Genomic DNA, 26,888 nt, shown 5'->3' on the forward strand with positions numbered 1-26,888 from the left:
CGACGTTGTACCAGGAGCCGTTGGAAAAGAGCACTACAATTAGCTCCAAAGCTTCGGACTTTACAATTTTTCTTTGGATCAGTCTGGGGCTTCAAGAGCAGGCCAGAGAAGATCACCCTGAGGTATCCAGGCAGTTACAATTGCTGTTAACTTCAGTCAAGAAAGAGTTTATTTAAGAAGCTCACCGGTTTTTCTTAGGACAATCGGACGTCGAACTACCTTGCCAACAAATATATTAGAACTTAACAAAGTCGACAGAAAACAGTCGTTAGAGGTCACAAAAGTCGTAAGCACGCTAATAGTCGCAAGAGAGTGAATTGGAAGGAAAACTTCAAATGTATTTAATGAATACAATTTTAGGCGTCAAGAAACTGAAGCAGAAAATTCATCGAGATTAGAACAACAGCGTCAAAATCAACAAATATAGAATCCATTAGGCGAGAGATCAGCTTTTCATTGTACCCTTACAGTAATCTCTTAAATCTTTAAAGATCTAAATTCAGATTTTTAAATAAGTAGAAAACGTATTTGTATTTTTGTGGCAATAAAAAATGTAGAGTTTAAGCTCCAGGACTTTGTTGCTCTGGTTGTTCCAAAGTTGTTGGATAAGAGAAAAAAAATTTTTTTTTAATATGTATATTTGAGAGTTTAACACCCTAACAGCTTAAAAAAATAGCCCTTTTCGTAAATTATGTGGGAAAAACTGCAAATCAACAGTTTCTCATGGCCAACGATTATTTTATGGCATAAGGTTCCCAGTAGTTGGACAGAAATAAACATAGCACCAGTAGTTGGACGGTCCAATATAATTAACATTTTCGAATAGAAGACGTTTTCAAATAAATTTATTTATTATTTGTCCAATAATAGATCCTTTCAATAAAACAGGAGTGTTCCCATACTCAGTACTTGGACGCGGAGAAAATTGCTAAAAATTATAATTTATAGTTAAGCATAGAACGTTCAAGTTATTTTTTAACTAAAGTTACGTTTCAAAATGTATATTATTATAACTTTTATTAATGTTTATCAGAACTAAACACATCGAAAAATATAAATAACTCTGTCCAAAAATAGCTTCCATTCGATAACAAGATTTTTCCTATACCTGGTACTTGGACAGTAAAAAACACTTAAAATTATTGATTATGACTTAATATAATATATTTATGTTACTGTTAAAAACTAAAATGAAGTTGAATGATGACTAGAAACTAAATCATGTAATGGAAAAGATTTAAATCATTGAGTAGTTGAGAGATGTGAGGAAGCATTTTGAAATTGTGTCTACCCTAACCTCCTTTCTATTTAATTAACATGGGGTATCCAACTACTGGTCCCAAGTCTCATGTTGGTCCCAGTACCTGGACACTGGTGTCCAGATACTGGGTCTTAAAGATTTTTTCTTTAATATTAACTTCTTCTTTATTTATTAAGCTAATATTTTAAACTTTTTTTTCTAATAAATAAAAAAAAAATTTTAAATAATTAATGCGATGTTATTTGAACATCATTTTTTGTTAGTTTTTTATAGATCAGCAAAGAAAATTTTGACTGTCAAAAATGTCTAACTACTGGGTACTTTACCTTAAGAAATAATTTTTTGTCAGTTGTAAATGTTGATAGTTTCAACAAGGAGCCAGCAATTATTGAAAGGCATAAGAAACGCACGGTACTTTTCAGCATAATTATATTTGTTTTAATTTTTACAGCTTATTATTGGACCAAATAAACTTTATGAATTGCGAACAAATAAGTTTTTAATAAGAAGATTTTTGTTCTGAGAAGTGTCAGAAATAGATGTGAAATTTCTAACTGAAAACGTTTCATATTGTATGTCAACACACTACGGTAGTAGGTAAACCATGGCGGTTCTGGCACCCCCCCTAGCTCCCCCCTGAGGTGGACGTGTGGGGAGAGGCTCTCGATATAGTGAGGCTGTGGGTGGCGATCAGGTGGTGGTGGGGGAAGAGGCTGATCGGGCGGTGGTAGGAGAGGCACGGGCGGTATAGGAGAGGTAGTGGGGGAGCTTGGGCGGTGGGTGGTGAGGACTACTCGGGCGGTAACGTCAGGGGAAGGGGGGCTTCCGGATGCTGTGACATTGGATGCTACTGAAGGCTCCCTTCCTTTCCAACCGCGAATCGAGTTCCGACGTCATCAGGATAGGTCCGAAAGGTGTAGGTGACAAGCCCAACGTACAGCACGAGAGGAAGATGATCAAGCATGAACGTGTATTTCTTATCAGTGGATGTTTTTTTTTCATTTTCTTCTTCCGCTCATTGTTTAGGAGTCTCAGCGTAATCGTTGTTTTTTTTTGTTCTTCTCAAGAGCGGGCGTATCGAGTTGTTGGAGTGAAAATTTCATTGGGAAAAGCGGATCGCGTATCCCGTTTAACTGCGACCGACGTTGGCTTACTTGACGCAGTACCTTGCCAAATAATGAAGCTATTATTTCTTATCCACACGAATGTGCTAGCCATGGCCGATGACTTTTCGCTTTTTATTTAGGCATATAATGTACCAGTGTAAAATTTTTTTCTTAGCAAGAGCGGGCGCAACGAGTCATGCTAGGATACACGTTTGTGTTAGCCGTGGCCGATAACTCTTCGCTTTTTATTTAGGCGTATAATGTATCAGCGTCATATTCTTTTTCTCGAGAGCGGGCGTATCGTGTGATGCAAGTTGCCAAAAAGAACATGTATACCATTTCATAACCAAAAGCGTATCCCAACATTGCTTGGCTTACTCCTCTTCACCGCAGTACCTCGCCAACGAACAGAGTCAGTTAATACGATAAAGTAATTTTAATTGGCGCAGTAATAAGGAGGTGTGAATGAAAAAAATCGACATATATTCATGAAGAACTAATTTATTGCATAAGTATTGTGTTTCAAGTGTATATTGAGTAAAAAAAATCGTCGAGAAATTCTCGACGAGAAAAATGCTTTAAAAATTAATACAGTATTAGCAGCAGAGTTTTTGACCGTAAAAAATGATACAGAGACTGTAGAAATTACATGTTTCAATACCAAATCTGATTCCATTTTTGATACGACAGACCTATATGAATGGTTTAGAACGAATGTCCAGAAGCCTATTTCTACAGATATAGAAGAGTTTCAGGAGCGCGATTTTGAATGGACTTTACGCTCAATTTTAAATTTAGTAGTAAATGTACATAAGAACAATGCAATGAGTGGTAGTTTCCCTACCACTATCGAGAAAAAAAAAGCTTGCGTGAATGTACTGAACGCAGATCAGCAATGCTTTAAATGGGCCATTTTGTCAGCTTTACATTCAGTGAATAAAAATGCACAACGAGTGTCAAATTATACTCAATACGAAAACAGTTATAGTTTCGAGGAGATCACCTTTCCAGTGTAGCCTAAGCAAGTTACAAAATTTGAAAAACAGAATGATGTGTCTATTAACGTGTATTTTTTAGAGACAAGTAAAAATAGTTAAAAAAACTTCATCCCTTCACTTTACAGCAGAAAAAAAGGATAAACATATTAACTTGCTACGTGATTATTTCGTTAATGCTGAGGCAATAGATAAAGATGAGGTAGAAGAAGGTAGAGAAGGTTTTTATAATGCTGAGGCAATGGACGAAGATAAGGTAGAAGAATATAGAGAAGAATATTTAGAAGAAATCCAAGATAGTGATAATAGTGCTGATAATAATATAAAATATCACTACGTATATATTAAAGACTTTTTTAGATTGGTTAGAAGTTCTTTAACAAAACATCAACATAAAATATATATTTGCGACCGCTGTCTTCATTACTTTACAACTGATGAAATGTTAAAAACACATACGGTAGAGTGCGTTAAAGTGAATAAGTGTAAAATAAGCTTGCCGAGGTATGATAATGTAATTTGAAAATTTGAAAATCACATTAATAAAAATCGTGTACCATTCATAGTATACGCAGACTTTGAGTGTTTATTAAAACCTGTGCATAAAAGTGAGCGAGCAATACAACACTATGAAGCATCAAGTGTTGGATATTATGTAAAGTGCAGTTTTGATAACGCGAAATCACGATACATTTTCTACAGAAAAAAAACTGAAAGCAGTGAGAATCCAGCTACCTGATTTGTGAAAGAAATGCAAGATCTTGCCTCAGATTTACATAGAATGTACAACAATTCAGTACCAATGAGATCACTAACTATAGAAGAGGACTTTGATTTTTTCAATGTTGATGTAAGTCACATATGTGAGAAGTCTATTAAAAATGATGAAAAAGTTGACGATTATTGCCATTTTACTGAAGAGTAAGTATTATATTTCTGAGTTTGTAATTAAGAAAATTTTTCGCTTTAAACTAAAATTCGCTTTTTTTTACTCAGATATCGGGGCCCAGCTCACAATGTATGTAACCTCAAGTATCAGGACTCGCGAGCAGTACCAATAATTTTCCATAATCTCAGCAATTACGATGCCCACTTATTTATACAAGAACTTGTAACTTGCTTTCCCGGAAGAGTCCAAATTATCCCTCAAAGGAAAGAAAAATGCATTTCTCTTAGGAAGTACGTTAAAGGAACACGCATTAACTTACGCTTCATTGACTCGTATAGGTTTTTGCCGTCGTCGCTTGATAAGTTAGGATCTTACTTAAAGCAGTATGATACTCTGGAAAAGGTTTTCAGTCAAGATGATAATTACTTTTTCGAGAAAATCAATAAGCTGAAGAGGAAGGGTGTATTTCTATACGATCACGAAGCATCATTCAAAAAACTTGAAGAAATCGGACTCCCATCTAAAGATGATTTTTATAGTAAATTATATAATGCACATATAAGTAGTGAAGATTACATACATGCTGAAACAGTATGGAAAACTTTTGATATCATAACTCTTGGATGGTATTCAGATCTTTACCCCAAAACTGATGTACTTTTGTTTACAGAAGTATTTAAAAACTTTAGAAATAATTGCCTCAAGGTTTATAAATTAGATCCTGCTCACTATTTTACTACTCCAGGCTTCACTTGGGATGCCATGTTGAAAAAAACGAAAATAAGTATTATGTATAAGAATATAATGTTAATTGTGCTTTAATTATTTATTGAGAATTTTTTTCAGATTTCACTAGAACTCGTTACTGATATAGATATTGTTTATGTTCATTGAAAAAGTCATACGAGGAGGAATAAGCCAGTGGTGTAACAGATATGCAGAAGCTAATTATCACTCTATGGAAAATTATAAAAAAGATGAAACTGAAAGATATATAGCATATTTTGACGTAAATAATTTGTATGATTGGGCAATGGCTAAAAATCTTCCTTATGGTTGATTTCAGTGGGTCGAGAATGTTGAGCAACAAGCTCATGATTTTTATAATATTGGAAATAGAAGTGCTTACGGATATATTTTAGAAGCGGATTTGGAGTATCCATAGGAGCTCCACGATTCTCAAAAAGATTTGCCATTTTGTTTCGAACACATTTCAGCACCAGGTTTGAAGCAGCCTAAATTAATGACAACATTAAATAACAAGCATAAATATGTACTTCATTATGAAGCCCTCAAGCAAGCCACAAATCATGGATTACGACTGATAAAAATATATCAAGCCTTAAAATTCTGGCAAAATGCATGGCTTAAAGGATATATTGATCTCAATAGTATTGAGAGGAAAAAGGCTAAGAATGAGTTTAAAAAAATGTTTTTCAAACTATTCAATAATGCTATTTTTTAAAAAACGATGGAAGATGAGAGAAAGCGTATCGATGTCAAACTTCTCAACCATTGGGATGGACGCTATGGTGCAGCATCGTACATTGCAAAGCCAAATTTTCACAGCTAAGATATTTTTTATGAGAATTTTGTAGCCATACAGCTAGAACGTGCAGAAATGATGATGAAAAAGCCAATATACATTGGGCTTAGTGTCTTCGATTTATCTAAGACACTTGTGTATCGTTTGCACTACGATTATATGCTCTTCAAACTCAAAAATGATTGTAAACTCTAATACACTGATACAGACAGTCTGATATATGAGGTCAGTAACTTAGGTAAGATGTCAATCCACTTATATCTGCCATGCAAGCGGAAATTTTTCCACATATCATGCTTTAGTGTATGATTGAATCGCTCACATACAGACGCTTTAAGGTTACTATAAGTTGAGTACAAGTTAATTGTGTTCTTTTGCATGAGACTTTGGAAATTCACATTGAAAAACTCTTTGCCATGATCTATTTGTAAATTAGTTGGAGCTCTTCCCTCTGTTAACATCGACTTTATAGCTGCAGTCACATCTTTACCGGTTTTGTTCTTTACGGGCACAGCCCATGCATACTTGAAGAATACATATATAACTGTAAGCAAGCACCTGTAACCTTCATTTTTATGAGCATAAGGTATCATCCTCACAAGATCAGCTTGCCATGTTTCATCCAAACCCCGGATATCAAACTTCCGGCGAAGGTAGTTGCGTCTCGCAGGTTTATGAAGCTCTTCCACTACTGCTTCTATCTCTCTTACCTGTCTTCTGGAGTTATACTAGATATATGTGCTACAATCTCCTTAACTGTATTTATTTCACGTTGCAAATTTAGTATTGCTTTTGAGAATACATCACTTAAATTGCTCAATAATAGATTTATTTTCTCTTGTTCATCCAAAATGAAACTTTTTTCTTTCTGTAAAGTAGTGAGATTTACAGCATCGTGAGGTTGAATAGCTGATGCAACATTGCACAATGTTTTATTTTTCAAGACAAATTGACCATCTGTGGTGAGCTTATTTCCAATTCCTCGAGGACCTCGATTACCACCTTCTGACTTAGCTGATCTACGTCCGAACACGTCGATGCTCATTTTTACACTGAAGTAGAACTGATAACGATGCTCAATAAATAATAATAGCTTCACGAAGCTCCTTAACGATTGAATTAATTTTATTAGTGTAACTAGGATTACCGGCTGATTTTTCTGCCACTAGTAATCTTAGCCGATTGACCAGCTCGTTAGGGTCGTCCCAGTAAATGTAGTCCATTTGCATGTTCAGCCTAGCAATTTTAAATGAAGGTATGAACCCCACTCTCTTCTTCATTTGAGTGAGATTAAATAATGGGGCAATAACAGTATTGAATTTATTACTATTGTATGGACGAATCGTCTCATTTTTATTCAATTTTCTTTTATGCACACTGGGCGTTTCCAAGATTTGTTTGTATTCAACTAAATTACCTGGTGTCATGTACTTTTTATCAGGATGCTTTTTTATAAGTAACTCCATTAATCCATCAGTCATTGGGTACCTTAGATTCTTTATTTGAATTTGGCTATTTTTGAAATGTATAGGCGAATCACCAAGTAAATGTTGTCCATTTCTTTCCTTTTTTATACCATAAATTCGATCCAGTTCTGACTTCTTTCTATCAAGTATTTGTAAGTATAGATTCATATGTTCATTTTAATGAATGTCATGCGCTGAATCATTATCGTCACTTTTTTCAACAACAATATCATAGTCTTTGATAGTATTATTCGACGAAAAAGTATCTTCTTTATGAACATTGTTACTATTAGCTGATTGGAACATTCATGCGTTAATATTATTAATTTTTGACTTAAAAAGCTTGAAGACTTTTTTAAGTAAAGATTCAGAGCTAAGTGGCACGTTTTATACTTTCTTTGTGTCATCGATAATTTTAAAAAGTGAATCAGTAATAGGCTTGAAAGTCTCTTTAATCTGCTTTTCAAAATTTTCTCTTCCTGACTATAATAATCGATACTTAAGTCTAACAGCTTCTTTAGTTTTTTCAACTCGACGAAGAACGTCTTTTTCCTCATAAAAAGCGTCCATGTTGATCGCTTGATGGTTAACAAGAGACTAAGACGCACTTAATAGGCATGAGTAATATTTATGGCAAAATAATTAAATCCTCTTCTATATCTACCATTATAAACATCTCTTTCCTTGTCTATCACGACAAATCCATGTTTTCCAACTCTCCAACAGTTTACACATAAATTTTTGAATTCATTGTACGTCATATCAGTATCAACATGATCATTATAGATGTGCTTCAAATTCATGTCATCTTTTCGAAATATTACTAAAAGGTTTAAATTATCTATGACTAAGTGCTTTGGAACTTGAGCATAAGATTGGCATAGATAGAAGCAGTCAACGCTTTTGTGACGTCCCATGTAGAAAAAGGCTTTCACATTATCTTGTTTTTCATAGGCAATGTCGTCAAATATTATTATAGAGTTGAGTAGTGCCTTATCCGGAGATATGACTGATTCATGATTGCTGTATGAAAAATACTTTACACCATCTATGGGCTCCAACAGTTGTTCTAGAAACTTATATTTTGGCTGATTCAGCGACTTTGAGTATAGATAAACATTCTCAAATCTCAATCCGTTAGGGTGAGTAATTAAATCCAGCAAGCTGTTTGTTTTTCCACAGTTTGACGGACCACAAAGAACAGCTCTTATCGTATCGGGTAGCAAATCACCATGGCACTGGATTGTCTTATCTTGCTTAACAATTCCATCGAAATTCACGACAGAAAGTTTTATATTCTGACCTACAAAGCTCATGTTTACTGTATGCTGATTTAACTGAGACTGAAACATGAAACTGTAAATGGTTTGCCTTTATATTTTGAAACTCATCTGTCATCGTATTTCCTAATCTTGGTCATCAGTTTGTTAAGATTTATGACAGGAAGTTAAATATTCTGTTCCCCGAAGCGCGTAATGACTGCATGCTTAAATATGAAATATAAGTAGTGCTCTACATATATTTTCGAGCTCCTTCATCGTTAAGCACTTGGAAAGTAATGATCATTCATTATCGCAAAGGCTGTAAGATTATAAACACACTTATCAATACACTGCCAATAGAGCTGCACGTACCAGGATATCAATATTGTGGACCGGGCACTAAACTAGCCAAGAGATTAGCTCACGGAGATTCGGGTATCAATCCATTGGATCGGGCGTGCAAGCAACACGATATAGCCTATTCTCAGGATCGAAAAAATTTCACAGCAAGAAACACCGCTGACCAAATTCTCGCTAAAAAGGCGTGGCAAAGATTCAAAGCCACAGACGCTAGTTTAGGGGAAAAAGCTGCTGCTTTTACTATTACCAGTGCCATGAAATTGAAATCCAAACTCAGCATGTTAGCATTCCCTAGTACGAATTCTAGTAAAGAGAGTAAAAACAAAATGAAGCCAAAGAAAACTACTTCGAAAAGCTTGATTTGAAGTGCCTCAATGTCCATGATTCCTAATCCTAGTGCTCAAAAAGCTATAAGTTCGGCGTTAAAGGGAGCTCAGGATGCTGTCAAAAAAGCTGGTGGTGGGAGAAATATTGTAATACCTCGAGTATTGCCTATCCCGCAGAAAACTGGAGGATTCCTACCATACCTCATCCCTGCATTTGCTGGCTTAAGTGCTATAGGCACTATCACTAATGGTGTAACTGGAGTTGTCAAGACTATTAATAATGCTAAAGTTGCTCGAAAACAGCTAGAGGAGAGTGAGAGGCATAATAAAGAAATGGAAACACTCTTACTTGGAAAGGGACTGTTTTTAAAACAGCATAAGAACGACTTAGGTCTACTTTAAGACTTGGAAAAGGCTTAATAAATGGAAAAAAAAAAAAAAATTTCTACGTAAAACTGCCTTACTGAGCTCTCAGAAACTATGACCTCATAAAGTATGCAAAAATTTTGAAAATACCGCATTTCCGTGGAGTTTGTTTGTGAGAAATGCTTTACCAGCCGATCGCCCACGTTTTTCCGAATCAGCAATAGTCAATCTCGATGATAAGGATGGTCCTGGTACTCACTGGGTTGCCTATAGAAAGCGAGGTAATAACGTGACGGATTTCGACAGTTTTGGTGACCTACAGCCACCGATTGATCTACTACTATATCTTGGTGTTAGATGTATCAAATATAATTATGAAAGGTTCCAAGATTTTGGTACATGCAACTGCGGCCATCTTTGCTTAAGCTTCCTTTTTAAAAAACTCTATTATCAGCCAATATAAATGTATCCCAAACTCAAGTAACATTAGTCATTGACAAACCATCATGGAAGAATCATTGACATTAAGTTTATCAGGAACATCATCTATTCTTGAAGCACAATATTTTCCACCTATCGAGTTGTCACCAGCACATAACTACGTTATTGGTCTAGTAGAACTCCTAACTTTCAATTCAATTCCAAATATCGACGAGGGTGATAATAAATTTTACGTAGGCGATCAAGTGGTTATTTTTCCAACTGGCAGCTACGAAATTCAAGATATTGAGTCATTTCTGATCGACGTGTTACAACCCGACGATATAGCTATTAGCATCAAACCAAACAATAATACTCTTCGCAGTGTGATAACGTGTAGTCATACTATTGACTTCAGGCCAAAAGATTCTATAGGCCGTCTTCTAGGCTTTACTGAACGAATTCTTAGAGATACCAGTACCAGTACTCACTTCTCAGATTTACCTGTTGCTATTCTCAAGGTTAACACATTGAGAGTTGAGTGTAATATCATTAGTGTAATACCATGAGTTTTTCCCATCGCAAATCATTTATTTACCCGTTGCTGTTAAAATTATAGATCATCTTTAAGTACGCATTGTTGATCAGGAAGGTCACTTGATTGATTTTCGTGGAGAAGTTATAAATACAAGACTACACTTGAAACAACTCAACTGAAATGGGCATAGAGTACAACAATAGTAAAGTTGGACGAGGCTATGAAAACAAATTAACGAGAGTGAGGATGAATAGTCATCCACGAGACAACAAAATTGGACGAAGCTATAAAAATAAACCAAAATGGATTAGACGGATCAGTCGTCGACGAACGCTCAAAGCGTTAACACGTCACAACGTGCAGTTCTTAAAAAACTTAGGCTTAAAAGTAAGAGCTCTTGGTTGCAAATAACTTGTGCTTTTTTTTGCTGCCTGCGAACGAGAAAAAGTCGTGACGGAAGAGATTCTTGAGATTCAGTTAGGTGTAGTGTTTGATGAGTCGGTTGCACACTACGAAATTGATGCACATCGATCCCACATTGCATCAGCATTTAATAGCAGTGATGAAATTCGCATCTTAATTCAACATCAAGATTTATGTATTTTACCCTCTCAAAGTTCCCTGCGTATTTCTGGACGTATAACAACTGGAGATGATAAATCTCTTGAGAAAACAAAACTAGTTAATAACGCTATCTGCCATGTGTTAGAAGAAATACGATATGAACTAAATGGTATAGAAATTGATTGGTGTAAGAATGTTGGATTAACAACTTTAATGAAAGGATGGATATCTTTCTCTCCCAGTCAGAGTTTAATGCTTGAAAATGCTGGTTGGATAGACATTGAAGAGAAAAAATCTATTATTAATGATCATTCTTATTTTGAAGTGTCAATGCCTTCGAATATGATATTTGGTTTCGCTGAGGACTATCGCAAAGTTGCGGTTAATGCAAAACATGAATTAATTTTCATAAGATCAAGAGATGATGTTAGCGCCGTTATACAAGTACCTGAAAATCAAATTTTCGAAAAGTATAAGCTTAAATTGACTCATATTGAGTGGCTTGTGCCTTACATAACTACATCGTACAGACGAAAAATTCGTTTGCTTGATGTTGTTGCAAAAGACAAGCCTATTGCTATGAGTTTCCGCAATCGGGAGTTGTGTGAGTATCCTCTTGTTCCAAAAACTTCTAGGCATGTGTGGACTGTCAAAACTTCCAATCAGTTGGAGAAGCCTCGTTTTGTTATTTTGGGCTTTCAGAACAAGCGAAAAAATGATCCTGCTTTTAATGCCAGTCTCTTTGATCACTGTAATATCAGCAATGTAAAGCTTTTCTTTTACTCACAGTACTATCCTTATGGAAATCTTAATCTTGATATTAATGAAAATCAGTTTTCAACATTATAATATGATATGTGTAAGATATTTCAAGCCACCTATTACGGCAATTAACCAGAACCTATGCTGAATAAAATAGATTTTATCACACACATGCCTCTTATTGTAATTGACTGCTCTAAGCAGAATGATGCTTTGAAAAGTGCGCCAGTGGACGTGCGCTTGGAGTTTGAAGCACGAGAGAATTGTGAACGTGACTCTGGAACTAATACTAATGTTGGTGTCAAAAACTCAAAAACGATGACCGTGTGTAGGCAAAAAAAAAAGAATAAAGTAAGCATAAAATTTAAGATGAAAAAATTAAAGTACATCTTGCTGTGTGGTAGTACAAAGAAATTAGCGCCGTCTTATAAGCTGATGAGAATTTGCGTATTACTTCAGTTATCCTGTGACGATTCAGCAGTCAATATCAACAACATGGGTCCGATCTTTAGCAAACCAAAATATGAGAGCGTCAGTAAGGAGGAGGAGGAGGAGGAAGATAAAAATAGCCAAAAACCTCTTATAAAAAAGCACGTTGAGGCATCTCAACAAAAAATGAAGGGAAATTATTATTCCGAAAATATTCGCTCTTATCCAAATAATATGTTGAAAAAAAAAATCAATAACCATTAAATTCTTGTGTATTTTTTCGAAGCTACCAAAAATATATGTGTATTAAATTTTAAGTTTTGTTATTATTGAAACCCATTCACATACTATTCTAAAAATCTCAAACTTAAATTCATAAGCTGGCTAAATTCCTTGGCAAGGTACTGCGTCGAGTAAGCCAACATTGGTCGCAGTTAAATGGGATACGCGATCTGCTTTTCCCAATGAAATTTTCTCTCCAACAACTCGATACGCCCGCTCTTGAGAAGAGCAAAAAAAAAACAACGATTACGCTGAGACTTCTTAACAATGAACGGAAGAAGAAAATAAAAAAAAAAAAACATCCACTGATAAGAAATACATGTTTATGCTTGATCATCTTCCTATCGCGCTGAACGTTGGGCTTGTTACCTACGCCTTTCGGACCCATGCTGATGACGTTAGAGCTCGATTCGCGGTCGGAAAGGAAAGGAGCCGTCAGTACCATCCAACGTCACAGCATCCGGAAGCCCCCCTACCCTGACGTTACCGCCCGAGTAGTCCTCACCACCCACCGCCCAAGCTCCCCCACTACCTCCTATACCGCCCGTGCCTCTCCTCCCACCGCCCGATCAGCCTTTCCCCCCACCACCGCCTGTCCTCCACCCACAGCCTAACTATAGCTAGAGCTTCTCCCTACTCGTCCACCTCAGGGGGGGAGCTAGGGGGTGCCAGAACCGCCATGGTTTACCTGCTTACGGTGTTCCATTTAGTACGTCTCAGGTGAAGCCGAGACGGGGGGCCGCTAGTGTGTCAATAACTGGAACCACAACCTTTACTACAGGGCCCACCTCGAATTACTCTAACATAATACTGTAGTGCTGTGTATAGCTCTACCGACTAAATGACGATCCCGACCAAAAATAACACGATTTGTTTTTTCTCACTTACAATAACATTAAAAAATTTTAAACAGGTTACTTTTCTTTTGAAATAAGGCTTGGACTGCACTTGCCGGGATTTTAACTAATCTGGAGCGGCGTAATAATTCACGCTGGGTGATGAATTTTGACATCTGCGAGAGGAGTAGGCTTTTCTACGGCATAATTCCGACATTATTGCCCGTATTTAATACCCCTGAATTAAAATTTTATACATAGGTTGCTATTGCGCTATTGGAGTCCAATAATGCATCACCCTTATCCTTGTAATATATTGCAGTGAAAACATGACCTTTTGCTACTAGTTTTTCTCTCCTAGAACTGCCCAAGTGGAACTCGAGTCGCATATACTGTACGTAGGCATGCTATACGAAAACTCTTAATAATTATTTGTAAAAATCACATATTTACATTAAATTTCTTATTAAAGCGTGAAAATTACTAAACGAAATATTTTTCTATGATTTTTGAATCTTATTATCATGAATTTTCACTACAGCAACAATTTTTTTCATCACTTTATCGATTGGGCCGGGACAAGATTTATTTAATTGGTTGGGCCAAGAAAACGGCAGTTAATCGATTAGGTTATGTGCTGATTACGGGAAGTTGGTAATTCCAATCATTTCCAAAGTTCGTTTAGACGAAAGTACACTTAAAAAGAATATGCTTTCTGGTCCTGACTCAATTTAAAAAAAAAATTGAGTTATTCGGTTTGTCCAGGAAGCCAGAGATATATACCCTACTGAAAATATTCAGGTGACTTGTCATGTTACTTGTCAGGTGACATGTCAGGTCAAAAGCCGTGCCAATTTACCATATGGAAGTGTCATGTACAATTGTCGTGTGAAAGTGTCTTGTGGATTTTTATAAGCTAGATTTTCGGCGATTTAAAAATGAGAAAGTAAAACATGTACTTCTAAGTGCTTAAAATCTGTGAGAATAGCTTATATAAATAGTAAAAAAAAAAAGCATCCAGTAAAGGTATTTAAACCTGGTCCGGATCATTGGTAGCCGAGTGTCTTTACCACTTGGCCAGAATGGATTAGACAATTGGGACAGAATTTACGTCCTTATCACGTACATCTAAGATTAATGTTTATTTTATGATTTCGTGGATAACATTTACTGCTTAAGTTATCTAATTGATAATTAACTTTTTGTAAATGTACATTTCATATTGTTTCGTGTCTCTTAATACGTTCATCAACAGTAAATTTAGTAATTGATCTTACAACTACTTTTCGTTCACGGATTTTACTTAAACTTTACATATACTTTTGATTCTAAAGGAAGATAGTCTATTTATAAAAGTGAAATAAATTTGTTGTAATTGCTACAACAAAGATGTGGATCATCTGTTCCTTTTTAATACTTTAATGTGTGTATCAAATACAAGCAAAAAAAATAATTTTTCACTCATTTGTACAGTACTCAGATAAATTATACAAATTCCTGCAACGTAAGCGTATACATCAAAAAAGGTTTTTTCGAAAACTATTAGATTCAAACAAAAATTTGGAAATTGTTATCTTAACTAGAATTGGAAATTGTAAAAAGCATTATCTTAAATACATTACTGTTGGTATTCGATACGCACATTAAAGTATTAAAGAGGAAAATGTAATACACAACTTTGTTGTAGCATTTATAACAAATTTATAATATTTTTAAAAATAGACTTTTTCCCTTGGAAAGTGAAGTATCTGGAAAGTTAAAGTAAAATCTGTGAACAAAAAGAAGTTGTAAAATCAATTACTAGATATACTGTTGACGAACGTATTAAGAGACACGAAACAATGTAAAATGTACATTCACAAAAAGTTAACTATCAATTAGGTAACTAAGGCGGTAAATGTTATTCATGAAATCATAAAATAAACATTAGTTTTAGATGTATCTGATAAGGACGTAGATTCTGTCCCAAGTGTCTAATCCATTCTGGCCCAGTGGTAAAGACATTCGACTACCAATGATTCGGACCAGGTTTTAATCCCTTTACTGGATACTTTTTTTTTACTATTAATATAAACTATTCACACAGCTTTTAAGCAGTTAGAAGTACAAGTTTTACTTTTTTACTTTTGAATCGCCGAAAATCTAGCTTATAAAAATCCACATGACACTTTCACATGACAATTCTACATGACACTTCTATATGGTAAATTGGCACGGCTTTTAACCTGACATGTCACCTGACAAGTAACATTACAAGTCACCTAAATATTTTCAGTAGGGTAGTATGAATCAACTAGATGAAAACTTCCCTTAATTAAGGTAAATCCGGACTGGGCAACAATAAATTTCTTTGTTTAGGTCTTAATCTCAACAACAAATGTAACTAAATGGGGACCGTAAAAAATGGTAGTAAGTGGTCCAAAAAAAGATGCGTAATTTTAAGACGAACAAAATGAGCCATGGTGAGCCTAAATTGGCCTTGCCGTTTTTCCGAAAATTTCCAAAAATAGCCAATTTTGCCCTGTTTTTCCATAGTTCTTAGCTCTACAAAATTCTAAGACGGTCAGATGCAAACTTTTTACAAATCGTCAAATAAACCAAAAAAAGGTCCTTCCAAAAAACGGATCTAAAAAAGTTGTTAAACCACATAAAGCTATTTTCAAAAATTTCTTCTCTACATCAGCTATACATCTACTCAGTCAAAAATTTATAGCTATTAATATGCCTATATATTATAGCTATAATTATAGCTATATTTACCTATAAAACAGTTATAATAATGTATAAAATTCAGCTATAAATATAGCTATAAACTACAGCTGTAAATTTTTCACAAACAATGAATAAAAATTAGTTTAAAATCAGATTTTTTCAACATATATCGATCAGTACAGATGGTATCATCCGTATGATAACAGTAAAACTGGGAGCCTGAAGTATTTTTGAATAAGTAGAAAAAAAAACAAGAAATCATATACAATTTCAAGTTTTTTAAAAATTGTTTAAAAATACTTTAGGCCCTCAGTTTTACTGTTATCACACGGATGATACCGTCTATGCTGAGCGATATATGTTAAAAAAATCTGATTTCAAACTAATTTTTATTCAAAATTTGTGAAAAGATTACAGCTGTAATTTATAGCTATATTTATAGCTGAATTTTATACATTATTATAGCTGTTTTATAGGTAGTTATAGCTATAATACTATAGCTATAATTTATAGGTATAATTATAGCTATAAATTTTTAACTGAGTAACACTGGTTACATTTTCGTATCCTTAACTTTTTTACATGTATTCTTCAAACGTATCGCAAAATAGTGCTGTTACCGCGTTTTTGAGCAAGTTGCATCAAACTGACGGGATCGGCTGTTACCGATATCTCCTAGTCTCAACATTGTAAACTAACAATTATTTTTATAATACAGTATAACTCGCCATAGTATTGAAATTACACGTGGCAACACCATTTTAATGATAAACATAGCAGCTGCAAATATAATATAACACTAATTGTACTCTGGAGCTTTGTTTTTCTTTTCGTTTGAAGCCCTTGCGTAATTATATCTTCTAAATCATACCAGATGATGTTGCTAATAAATAATGAACTACTATAATTTATAGCGAATGTACCATTAAAAAATTTGTTCACAATACGCAAGTAATTTGCGAAAAAAAAACACTATTGCGACGTTTTTAGAATACTTACAAAAGCTAGGATACAAAAATTCAACTAATATTAGATAGACAACTTTACTGATGTAGAGAAAACATTTTGAACAATGGCTTTATATGGTCAAACTCCTTTTATAGAGCCATTTTTTGGGGGGGACCTTGTTTGACAGTGTGCAAAAAGTTTGCGTCTGATCGTCTTGAAATTTCGTGAGGTTATTAGAAATTACAAAATCCGCGTTCTATTAAAATTTGAAGTGAAAATGTTGATTAGAACGATAGTTGCAAAGTATCAAAAAACAGAGCATTATTAGCACTTATGGCAATTTGCGGAAAAACAGCAAGACCGAATTAGGCCCACCACGGCTCATTTTGTTTGTCTTCTAATTGCCCATCTTTTTTTTGCAGAGCATTTTATGGTCCAGATTACGGCTTTTTTGATAGAAAACAAATTTTTTTTTGGACATTTTCATTATTTTTTTTGTTTTAAACCACTTGCTACCATTTTTTTTGGATCTTATGTAGTAACGCTTGTTGTCGGGCTTCAGATCGACACAACGAAATTTTTTGGTGCCAAGCCTGAATTTATGAGCCGACAATATAGTTTGTTCACACTAATATGGCAATAAATTTTTCAAAATTCAGAAGACTTGACAGCATATCACGTGATATTAATTTAAGTGAAAGCTTGATGATTACATTAAGAAAAGGCCAACTACTCATTTACTCATCGAAAATATGAATAATAAATGTGTATGTGTGTGTGTTCAATACAGTTTGCTCTAGCGAGTAAAAGTGTTCGTTAACCGAATAAAGCTGCATATAAGTTCTCTGTTAACCGTAAAATATTACAATCTACAAACTTTAGTTATTTAAGGTATTACTAAGTCAACGATTTGATACAAATACCTTGTGTCTATCACGTCGATGAGGCTGTGCATTGAAAGGCAATCCAGATGGAGGTGGTGGCTGTGTAATTTCCATCAAAATTGGTGGAATATATATTGGATATGGAGGAATGGGCACACTTTTTCCCCACCCTAATTTCATTTCATATGACATGATATCTCGACCTGTAATATTAAACTTTTTTTGGTACTTTTTGAAAAATATGATAGAAAGTTTAAAAGAAAGTTTTAAGATACCATTGAGATTTTTTAAGGCTCTTTCACCATCTCTTCTACTCATAAATGCAACAAAACCACAATTTCTTTGTCTTGCTTTTTCTTCATCACTTCTAGGCCACATAATTTTTATACTAGCTAATGGTCCAAACCTTCCAAAAATTTCCATGAGTTGTTGTTCAGTGATCTAATATACAAACAATTAGAAAAGAAATATTGACTTCTAAATTTTGCTATAAATATAAATATAAATTTTTTTTAAATGGTAACGATATCACCTTAGGATTTAAATTTCCAAGATACAAATTAGTAGTGTTTGGATCTCCATTATCAAACGATCCATCTGAAATACAAAAATCTAAAGTATAAGTATAAAAATATATAAGTAAGGCTAATATTTAATTTATACAGAAGTACTTTAATTGCATGTCAAATGTCAGCTAGATTTATATGTAACTTGTTCATTGTTCAACATAATACTGTGCAATAGCTGATTCATGTATCGTGAAAATATTAAAAGAAAAATAAAAAAATAGTGTAAGCATATAAAAAAAAATTAAGTCAATATAAAGAAAAAATCAAGTATATGGGGAGCATGACCTTCAGCTGATTTAATAGCCATCAACATAGCATCATCGGTTTGTGTTGTTACAGGCTTAACACTTCCCCCTTTATGCTTATGTCTTTCTTCTCTTTCTTCTTGAATCATTTTCAACTCCTCCTTGAACAACTCAAGATTGCTTTTTCTCTTTTCTGCCTCTTTCTTTTTTTTGCCAAGCCTCTCCAACTTCCTTTCGTGAGAGCCAAGGAGTCTGACATAATCTTGCTCTTGAGTTGCGTTATGGTCTGAGATTTTTGGCTGTGGTTTGTAAAGCTTTCCCTTATCTTTAGTGTCTTCTTCTAAAAAAAAAAAGGTAAAATAGAAGGCTGGAAGGCAGGGGAAAGTAACTATTTGCAACACCTACGGCGTTTGCCGGCATCATAGGTACCAGCCTTAACCCAAACTTTGCTGGCATTTTTGTTGGAGCTGTCCTGAAAGGTTGCAACAAATTCCTCAAAAGCCTGTGCAGCAGCTTGTTCCTGCTCTTTTTTCCGCTGCTCTTCAATCTCTTTTTTGCTCATTGGCCTTTTACCCATAGTACCAATGGAGAAAGCTTTGAGCTTTTGTTCAGTGATTTGCTGAGATCAAATGTAATTGTACGTAGAGGTCAAAGTTAACCTCACGATAAACAGGTTCAATGTGTACATTTAAAGTATATTAATAGCAGAAATGAATACCTTCATAAGTTCCCTGTCCGTCATTGCAGTGTTTAATGGCTAGAGTAAATATTCAACTTCTACATCAGCACTTCAATTTGACTTTAATAACATACACTAAAAAAATTCTGAAAGCAACATAAAAGTTTTACAAATTTTAGTCTGTAAGCTACCGTATTCAGAGAATACTAGTCTGTATAGATATACATTGTCAGATCGGAGATCAGTGTCTTTTTCGTGTTAGACCAAGAGCTGAGGCCCAAAAATGGTCTAAAACAAAAACCAGCCGATAGTCCCACCGTAAGAAAAAACGTAAAGTTTGTAAAAATTTATAATATTTTGGTCATATTTCATGGTAGTGGTGAGTTATGTTATAATTAAAGTAGTGCTACGTGATCGATTTTATAACCCAGAAAAAAAAAATTACAAGCTTTTATTATTAGTTGTGCACTTGTAAACATAATTTATGTTTAATGATTGATATAAAAATGGAAAAGTAGTATGAAATATGTTTGTACAGTAAAAAAATGTATATGATGGGTAAAAGAAAATGCAAAATTAATCAAACAAGCACTAGGATAAGTTGTAAATCATTGTATCTACTGGAATAGTGGTCGTAAAGAACGATTAAAAAAAATTATTCCAAGATAAACAGCTTGAAAAAATGAAATAAATATTTCGAATACCAAAAGTGTTATGTGTAAGACTGGTCTAAATTTTTTTAAATAAACATATTCATAAGTATAAGCTGTTTATTTATATCACATTGATCTTCTTTTCACATTATCTACTTAATTACAGTAAGATACCAGCTATTTTTTTTATTATTGTTTGTATACCTATGGCTCTTATTTTCACAAAAGATTATGTTTCATCCTTACACGGGCCAGACAGAGATATATAATATCATTATTAGTTAGAGCAATGATGCGTAATTATAGCATCCGCAAAATAACCGGATGACACTTGGTAACATTGCAGCAGAAGCGATTTCCAACCTTTCGTCCTTTTAAACTACTGCTCCCCATTCTTCGAGAACCGAGATATGGGGCAATAGAAAAAAGTTTTTTTTTGTCAAAATTAAAAAAAAAATAACTCCTTGTTTCAAATCAGCCGCTACGCTCCGGCTGGCAATAATTTCGTAATATACGTTAGGTGTAACCTTTCTGTTATCTGTCAATGCGTTTGGTTAACAAGCAAAAAAGAAAATTTATTTTCATCGCCCCGTATCTCGGTTCTCGATCAATGGGGAGCATTAATTCAAATGAACGAAAGGTTAGAAATCGCTTCTGCTGCAATGTTACCAAGTGTCACCTGGTTATTTTGCTGATGCTATAATTACGCATCATTGCTCTCTACCTCAATTTCTACTCGGGACTCGGGACCAGCAATTGGTAGGAGATTGCTAAATGCTGACTGCCAGTGTAGGGTGAAGAGGATATGATTTTGCATTTTTATCTCTATAGGACCTATACAAAGCTACAGATGCTAGTGAAAAAAATGCAAAAGCTAAATAGAAAGGGGGAGGAGGACAGTGGTTTTCCCGAATGTGACTAGCAAACTTTTGTGAAAAAAACCAATATGCAATGTATTGCAAGACGCAAATACCCAGATAGCTAAACACAATTACATGCACAATAAATTGATAAACTAATCCCAAGCCATTTAACCCAATGGAACCATAAGCAGCCTCATAAGTTTAAATAAATAATAAAATTTATGAATTAACAAAGCAAGCGCCAATCCCCACACGACCCAGCGCACTAACTGGTTGCTTTAATTATTGATGATTAATAAAATAATAACGCAAGCACCTATCCCCACGAAACCGAAGGAACTAACTGGTTGCTTTAATTATTTATTATAATAAAATAATAACGCAAGCACCTATCCCCACAAAAACAGGAGAAATAACTGGTTGCTGTAATTATAATTATTAATAAAATAATAACGCAAGCACCTATCCCCACGAAACCAAGGGAACTAACTGATTGCTTTAATTATTTATAATTGATAGGATAATACTACAAGCACCTAACCCCACGAAACCACGGGAACTAACTTGTTGCTTTAATTATTTATCATCAATAAAATAACACCGAAGGCGCCTATCCCCACACAACCAGGGGCACTTACAAGATGATTTAATTATTTATTATTAATAAAATAATACCACGGGCAACTATCCCAACACAACGAGAGGAGCTTACAGGTTGCTTTAATTACTTATGATTGATAAAAAAATACTGAAAGCGACTAATCCCACGTAACCAGAAGGACAAACTGGTTGCTTAAATTATTTATTATTGATAAAATAATACCGCAGGCAACTATCCCAACACAACCAGGGAAACTTACGGCTTGCTTCAATTATTTATGATTAATAAAATAATACCGCAAGCGCCTATCCCTTCACGACCCAAGGCACTTACTGGTGGCTTTGATTACTTATTATTAATTAAAATAATACCACAAGAACCTATCCCCACATGACCCAAGGCACTTACTCGTAGCTTTATTCGTTTTATAATTAATAAAATAATACTGCGAGCGACTTCCCCCACACGACCCAAGGCTCTCACTGGTATCTTTTATTATTTATTAATTATAAAATAATACCGCAAAAAACTACCCCACACAACGAGAGAAGCTTACTGGTTGCTTTAATTATTTATGATTAATAGAGTGATACCGCAAGCGCCTATCCCCACACGACCCAAGGCACTTACTAGTAGCTTTGATTATTTATTATTAATAAAATTATACCACAAGCGCCTATCCCCACAAGACCCAATGCACTAACGGGTTCCTTTTATTAATTATGATTAATAGAATATTACTGCAGGCGACTATCCCCACACGACCCAAGGCACTTACTGGTAGCTTTAATTACTTATTATTAATAAGATAATACTGCGAGCACCTATCCCCACACGAACAAAAAAACTAACTGGTTGCTTTAAATATTTATAATTAAGAAAATAATAACGCAAGAAACTATCCCCGCATGACCCAAGGCACTTACTGGTAGCTTTAACTACTTATTATGAATGGAATCATACCACAAGCACCTATCCCCACCCGACCCAAAGCACTTACTGGTAGCTTTAATTATTTGAGATTTAAAAATTAATACCACAAGCACCTATCCCCACACGACCCAAGAAACACACTGGTTGAATCAATTATTAATGATTAATAGAATAATAACGCAAGCACCTATCCCCATAAAACCAGAGTAACTAACTGGTTGCTTAAAATTATTTATTATCAATAAAATAATACCACAATACCTATTCCCACTTGACCCAAGACTTTCACTAGTTGCTTTAATTATTTATAATTATTAAAATAATAACGCAATTACCTATCCCCACAAAACCAGGGGAACTAACTGGTGACTTTGATTATTTATGATTAATAAAACATTACCACAAGCGCCTATTCCACACGACCCAAGGCACTTACAGGTTTCTTTAATTATTTATAATTGATAAAATAATAATGTAAGTGACTATGCCCACACGACGCAAGGAACCTATACTGGTAGCTTTAATTACTTATTATTAATAAAATAATACCACAAGCACCTATCCCTACACAACCCAAGGCACTTACTGGTAGCTTTAATTATTGATTATCGATAAAATAATGCCACAAGCGCCTATCCCCACACGACCCAAGGCACTTACAGGTTCCTTTAATTATTTATGATCAATAAAATAATAATGTAAGCACCTATCCCCACGAAACAAGGGAAACTAAATAATTGCTTTAATTATTTATTATTAATAAAATAATACAGCAGGCGCCTATCCCCACACAACCAGAGGCACTAACGGGTTGCTTTAATTATTTATGATTAATGAAATACTACCGCAAGCACTTATCCCCATACGACCCTAGGCACTTACTGGTAGCTTGAATTATTTATAATTTATAAAAGAATACCGCAGGCGCCTATCTCCACATGACCCAAGGCACTCACTGGTTGCTTAAATTATTTATAATCAATAAAATAATACCACAAGCACCTATTCTCACTTGACCCAAGACTTTCACTAGTTGCTTCGTTTATTTATGATTAATAAAATTATAACGCAAGCACCTATCCCCACGAAACCAAGAGAACTAACTGGTTGCTTTGATTATTTAAGATTTATAGAATAATAATACAAGCACCTAACCCCACGAAACCAGGGAAACTAACTGGTTGCTTTGATTATTTATTATCGATTAAATAACACTAAAGGCGCCTATCCCCGCACAACCAGGGGCACTTACGGGATGATTTAATTATTTATTATTAATAAAATAATACCACAGGCAACTATCCCAACAAAACAAAAGAAGCTTACTGGTTGCTTTAATTACTCATGATTAATAAAATTATACTGAAAGTGACTATTTCCACGAAACCAGAAAAACTAACTGGTTGCTTAAATTGTTTATTATTAATAAAATAATACTGCAGGCAACCATCCCCAAACAACCAGGGGCAACAAAGGGTTGCTTCAATTATTTATGATTAATAAAAAATACCGCAAGCAACTATCTCCACACAATGAGAAAAGCTTATTGGTTGCTTTGAATATTTATTATTAATAAAATAATACCGCAAGTTCCTATCCCACCAAAACCCAGCGCACTTACTGGTAGCTTTAATTACTTATTATTAAAAAAATAATACTGCGAGTACCTATCCCCCAGGACCCAAAAAACTGACTTGTTGCTTTCATTATTTATAATGAAGAATATAATAACGCAAGACACTACTCCCCGCATGACCCAAGGCACTTACTGGTAGCTTTAATTACTTATTATTAATGAAATAATACCACAAGCACTTATCCCCACCCGACCCAACGCACTTACTGGTAGCTTCAATTATTTATGATTATAAAAATAATAACGCAAGCGCCTATACTTACATGACCAGAAGCACTTACAGGTTGCTTCAATTATTGATAATTAATAAAATAATACCCCAAGCAACTATCCCCACACAACGAAAAAAGATTATTGGTTGCTTTAACCATTTATTATTAATAAAATAATACTGCAAGAGCCTATCCTACCACGACCTGAGACACTCAATAGTTACTTTAATTATTTATGTATGTGAAAATAATAACGCAAGCGCCTATTTTCACACGACCAGAAGCACTTATAGGTTACTTTAATTATTTATGATTGATAAAATAATACCGCAAGCAACTATTACCACACAACGGAAAAAGCTTATTGGTTGCTTTAATTAGTTATTATTAATAAAATAATACTACAAGCACGTATCCCCACACGACCCAAGAAACACGCTGGTTGCTTTAATTATTCATGATTAATAAAATATTAACGCAAGCACCTATCCCAATGAACCCAGGGTAACTAACTGGTTGTTTAAAACTATTTATCATCAATAAAATGATACCACAAGCACCTATTCCCACTCAACCCAAGACTTTTACTGGTTGCTTTAATTATTTATGATTAACAAAATAATAAAACAAATACCTATCCCCACAAAACCAGAGGAACTAACTGGTTACTTTGATTATTTATAATTATTAAAACATTACCACAAGCACCTATTCTCACACGACTCAAGGCACTTACAGGTTTCTTTAATTATTTATGATGAATAAAATACTACTGCAACTAAATACCCCAACACGAACTAAGGAACATACTGATAGCTTTAATTACTTATTAACAATAAAATTATACCACAAGAACCTATCCCTACACGACCCAAGGCCCTCACTGGTAGCTTGTATTGTTAATTATCGATAAAATAATACCTCAAGCGCCTATCCCCATACGACCCTAGGCACTTACTGGTAGCTTTAATTATTTATAATTTATAAAATAATACCACAGGTGCCTATCCCCACATGACCAAAGGCACTCACTGGGTGCTTTAATTATTAATGATTTATAAAAAAAATACCGCAGGCGCCTATCTCCACATGACCCAAGGCACTCACTGGTTGCTCAAATTATTTATAATCAATAAAATAATACCACAAGCACCTATTCCCACTTGACGAAAGACTTTCACTAGTTGCTTCGTTTATTTATGATAAATAAAATTATAACGCAAGCACCTATCCCCACGAAACCAAGAAAACTAACTAGTTGCTTTAATTATTTCAGATTTATAGAATAAAGATAGAAGCACCTAACCCCACGAAACCAGAGAAACTAACTGGTTGCTTTGATTATTTATTATCGATTAAATAACACCGAAGGCGCCTATCCCCGCACAACCAGGGGCACTTACGGGATGATTTGATTATTTATTATTAATAAAATAATACCACAGGCAACTATCCCAACAAAACGAAAGAAGCTTACTGGTTGCTTTAATTACTTATGATTAATAAAATTATACTGAAAGTGACTAATTCCACGAAACCAGAAAAACTAACTGGTTGCTTGAATTATTTATTATTAATAAAAAAATACTGCAGGCAACTATCCCCAAACAACCAGAAGCAACAGAAGGTTGCTTCAATTATTTATGATTAATAAAAAAATACCGCAAGCAACTATCTTCACACAACGAGAAAAGCTTATTAGTTGCTTTGAATATTTATTATTAATAAAATAATACCGCAAGTGCCTACCTCACCAAGACCCAGCGCACTTACTAATAGCTTTAATTACTTATTATTAAAAAAATAATACTGCGAGTACCTATCCCCTACGACCCAAAAAACTGACTTGTTGCTTTCATTATTTATAATGAAGAAAATAATAACGCAAGAAACTACTCCCCGCATGACCCAAGGCACTTACTGGTAGCTTTAATTACTTATTATTAATGAAATAATACCACAAGCACTCATCCCCACCCGACCCAAGGCACTTACTGGTAGCTTTAATTATTTATGATTATAAAAATAATAACGCAAGCGCCTATACTTACATGACCAGAAGCACTTATAGGTTGCTTTAATTATTTATGATTGATAAAATAATACCGCAAGCAACTATTACCACACAACGGAAAAAGCTTATTGGTTGCTTTAATTAGTTATTATTAATAAAATAATACTACAAGCACGTATCCCCACACGACCCAAGGAACACGCTGGTTGCTTTAATTATTCATGCTTAATAAAATATTAACGCAAGCACCTATCCCAATAAACCCAGGGTAACTAACTGGTTGTTTAAAATTATTTATCATCAATAAAATAATACCACAAGCACCTATTCCCACTAAACCCAAGACTTTTACTGGTTGCTTTAATTATTTATGATTAACAAAATAATAACGCAAATACCTATCCCCACAAAACCAGAGGAACTAACTGGTTACTTTAATTATTAATGATTAATAAAACATTACCACAAGCACCTATCCCCACCCGACTCAAGGCTTTTACTGGTAGCTTCAGTTATTTATAACTTATAAAA

At 34.5% G+C, this 26,888-nt stretch overlaps 1 protein-coding gene across 6 annotated transcripts in view; it reads right to left on the bottom strand.

Moving 5' to 3' along the window:
• The window catches only part of LOC106644166 (U2 snRNP-associated SURP motif-containing protein), a 215,964-nt gene extending 195,636 nt beyond the window's left edge, over nucleotides 1–20,328 (bottom strand). For 3 of the 6 annotated variants that reach the window (XM_089591459.1, XM_089591456.1, XM_089591455.1), the window contains exons 1-6: nucleotides 19,485–19,641; nucleotides 19,172–19,385; nucleotides 18,807–19,106; nucleotides 18,485–18,549; nucleotides 18,228–18,393; nucleotides 17,992–18,155 (exon numbers count right to left, since the gene is read on the bottom strand). In XM_089591459.1, the coding sequence (XP_089447585.1) occupies nucleotides 17,992–18,155; nucleotides 18,228–18,393; nucleotides 18,485–18,549; nucleotides 18,807–19,106; nucleotides 19,172–19,385; nucleotides 19,485–19,508 (933 nt within the window). In that variant the 5' untranslated portion in view covers nucleotides 19,509–19,641. Of the gene's footprint in view, nucleotides 1–17,991; nucleotides 18,156–18,227; nucleotides 18,394–18,484; nucleotides 18,565–18,806; nucleotides 19,107–19,171; nucleotides 19,386–19,484; nucleotides 19,642–20,302 lie in introns of those variants that run through there. The other 3 variants (XM_089591458.1, XM_089591457.1, XM_089591454.1) reach the window with 2 other exon arrangements.
• Between the last annotated feature and the right edge of the window lie 6,560 nt (nucleotides 20,329–26,888).

This window comes from Copidosoma floridanum, unplaced genomic scaffold, assembly GCF_036245765.1.
Source record: "Copidosoma floridanum isolate Cflo_tuat_1 unplaced genomic scaffold, Cflo_Japanese_pri ptg000013l, whole genome shotgun sequence".
NCBI classification, from domain to species: Eukaryota; Metazoa; Arthropoda; class Insecta; order Hymenoptera; family Encyrtidae; genus Copidosoma; species Copidosoma floridanum.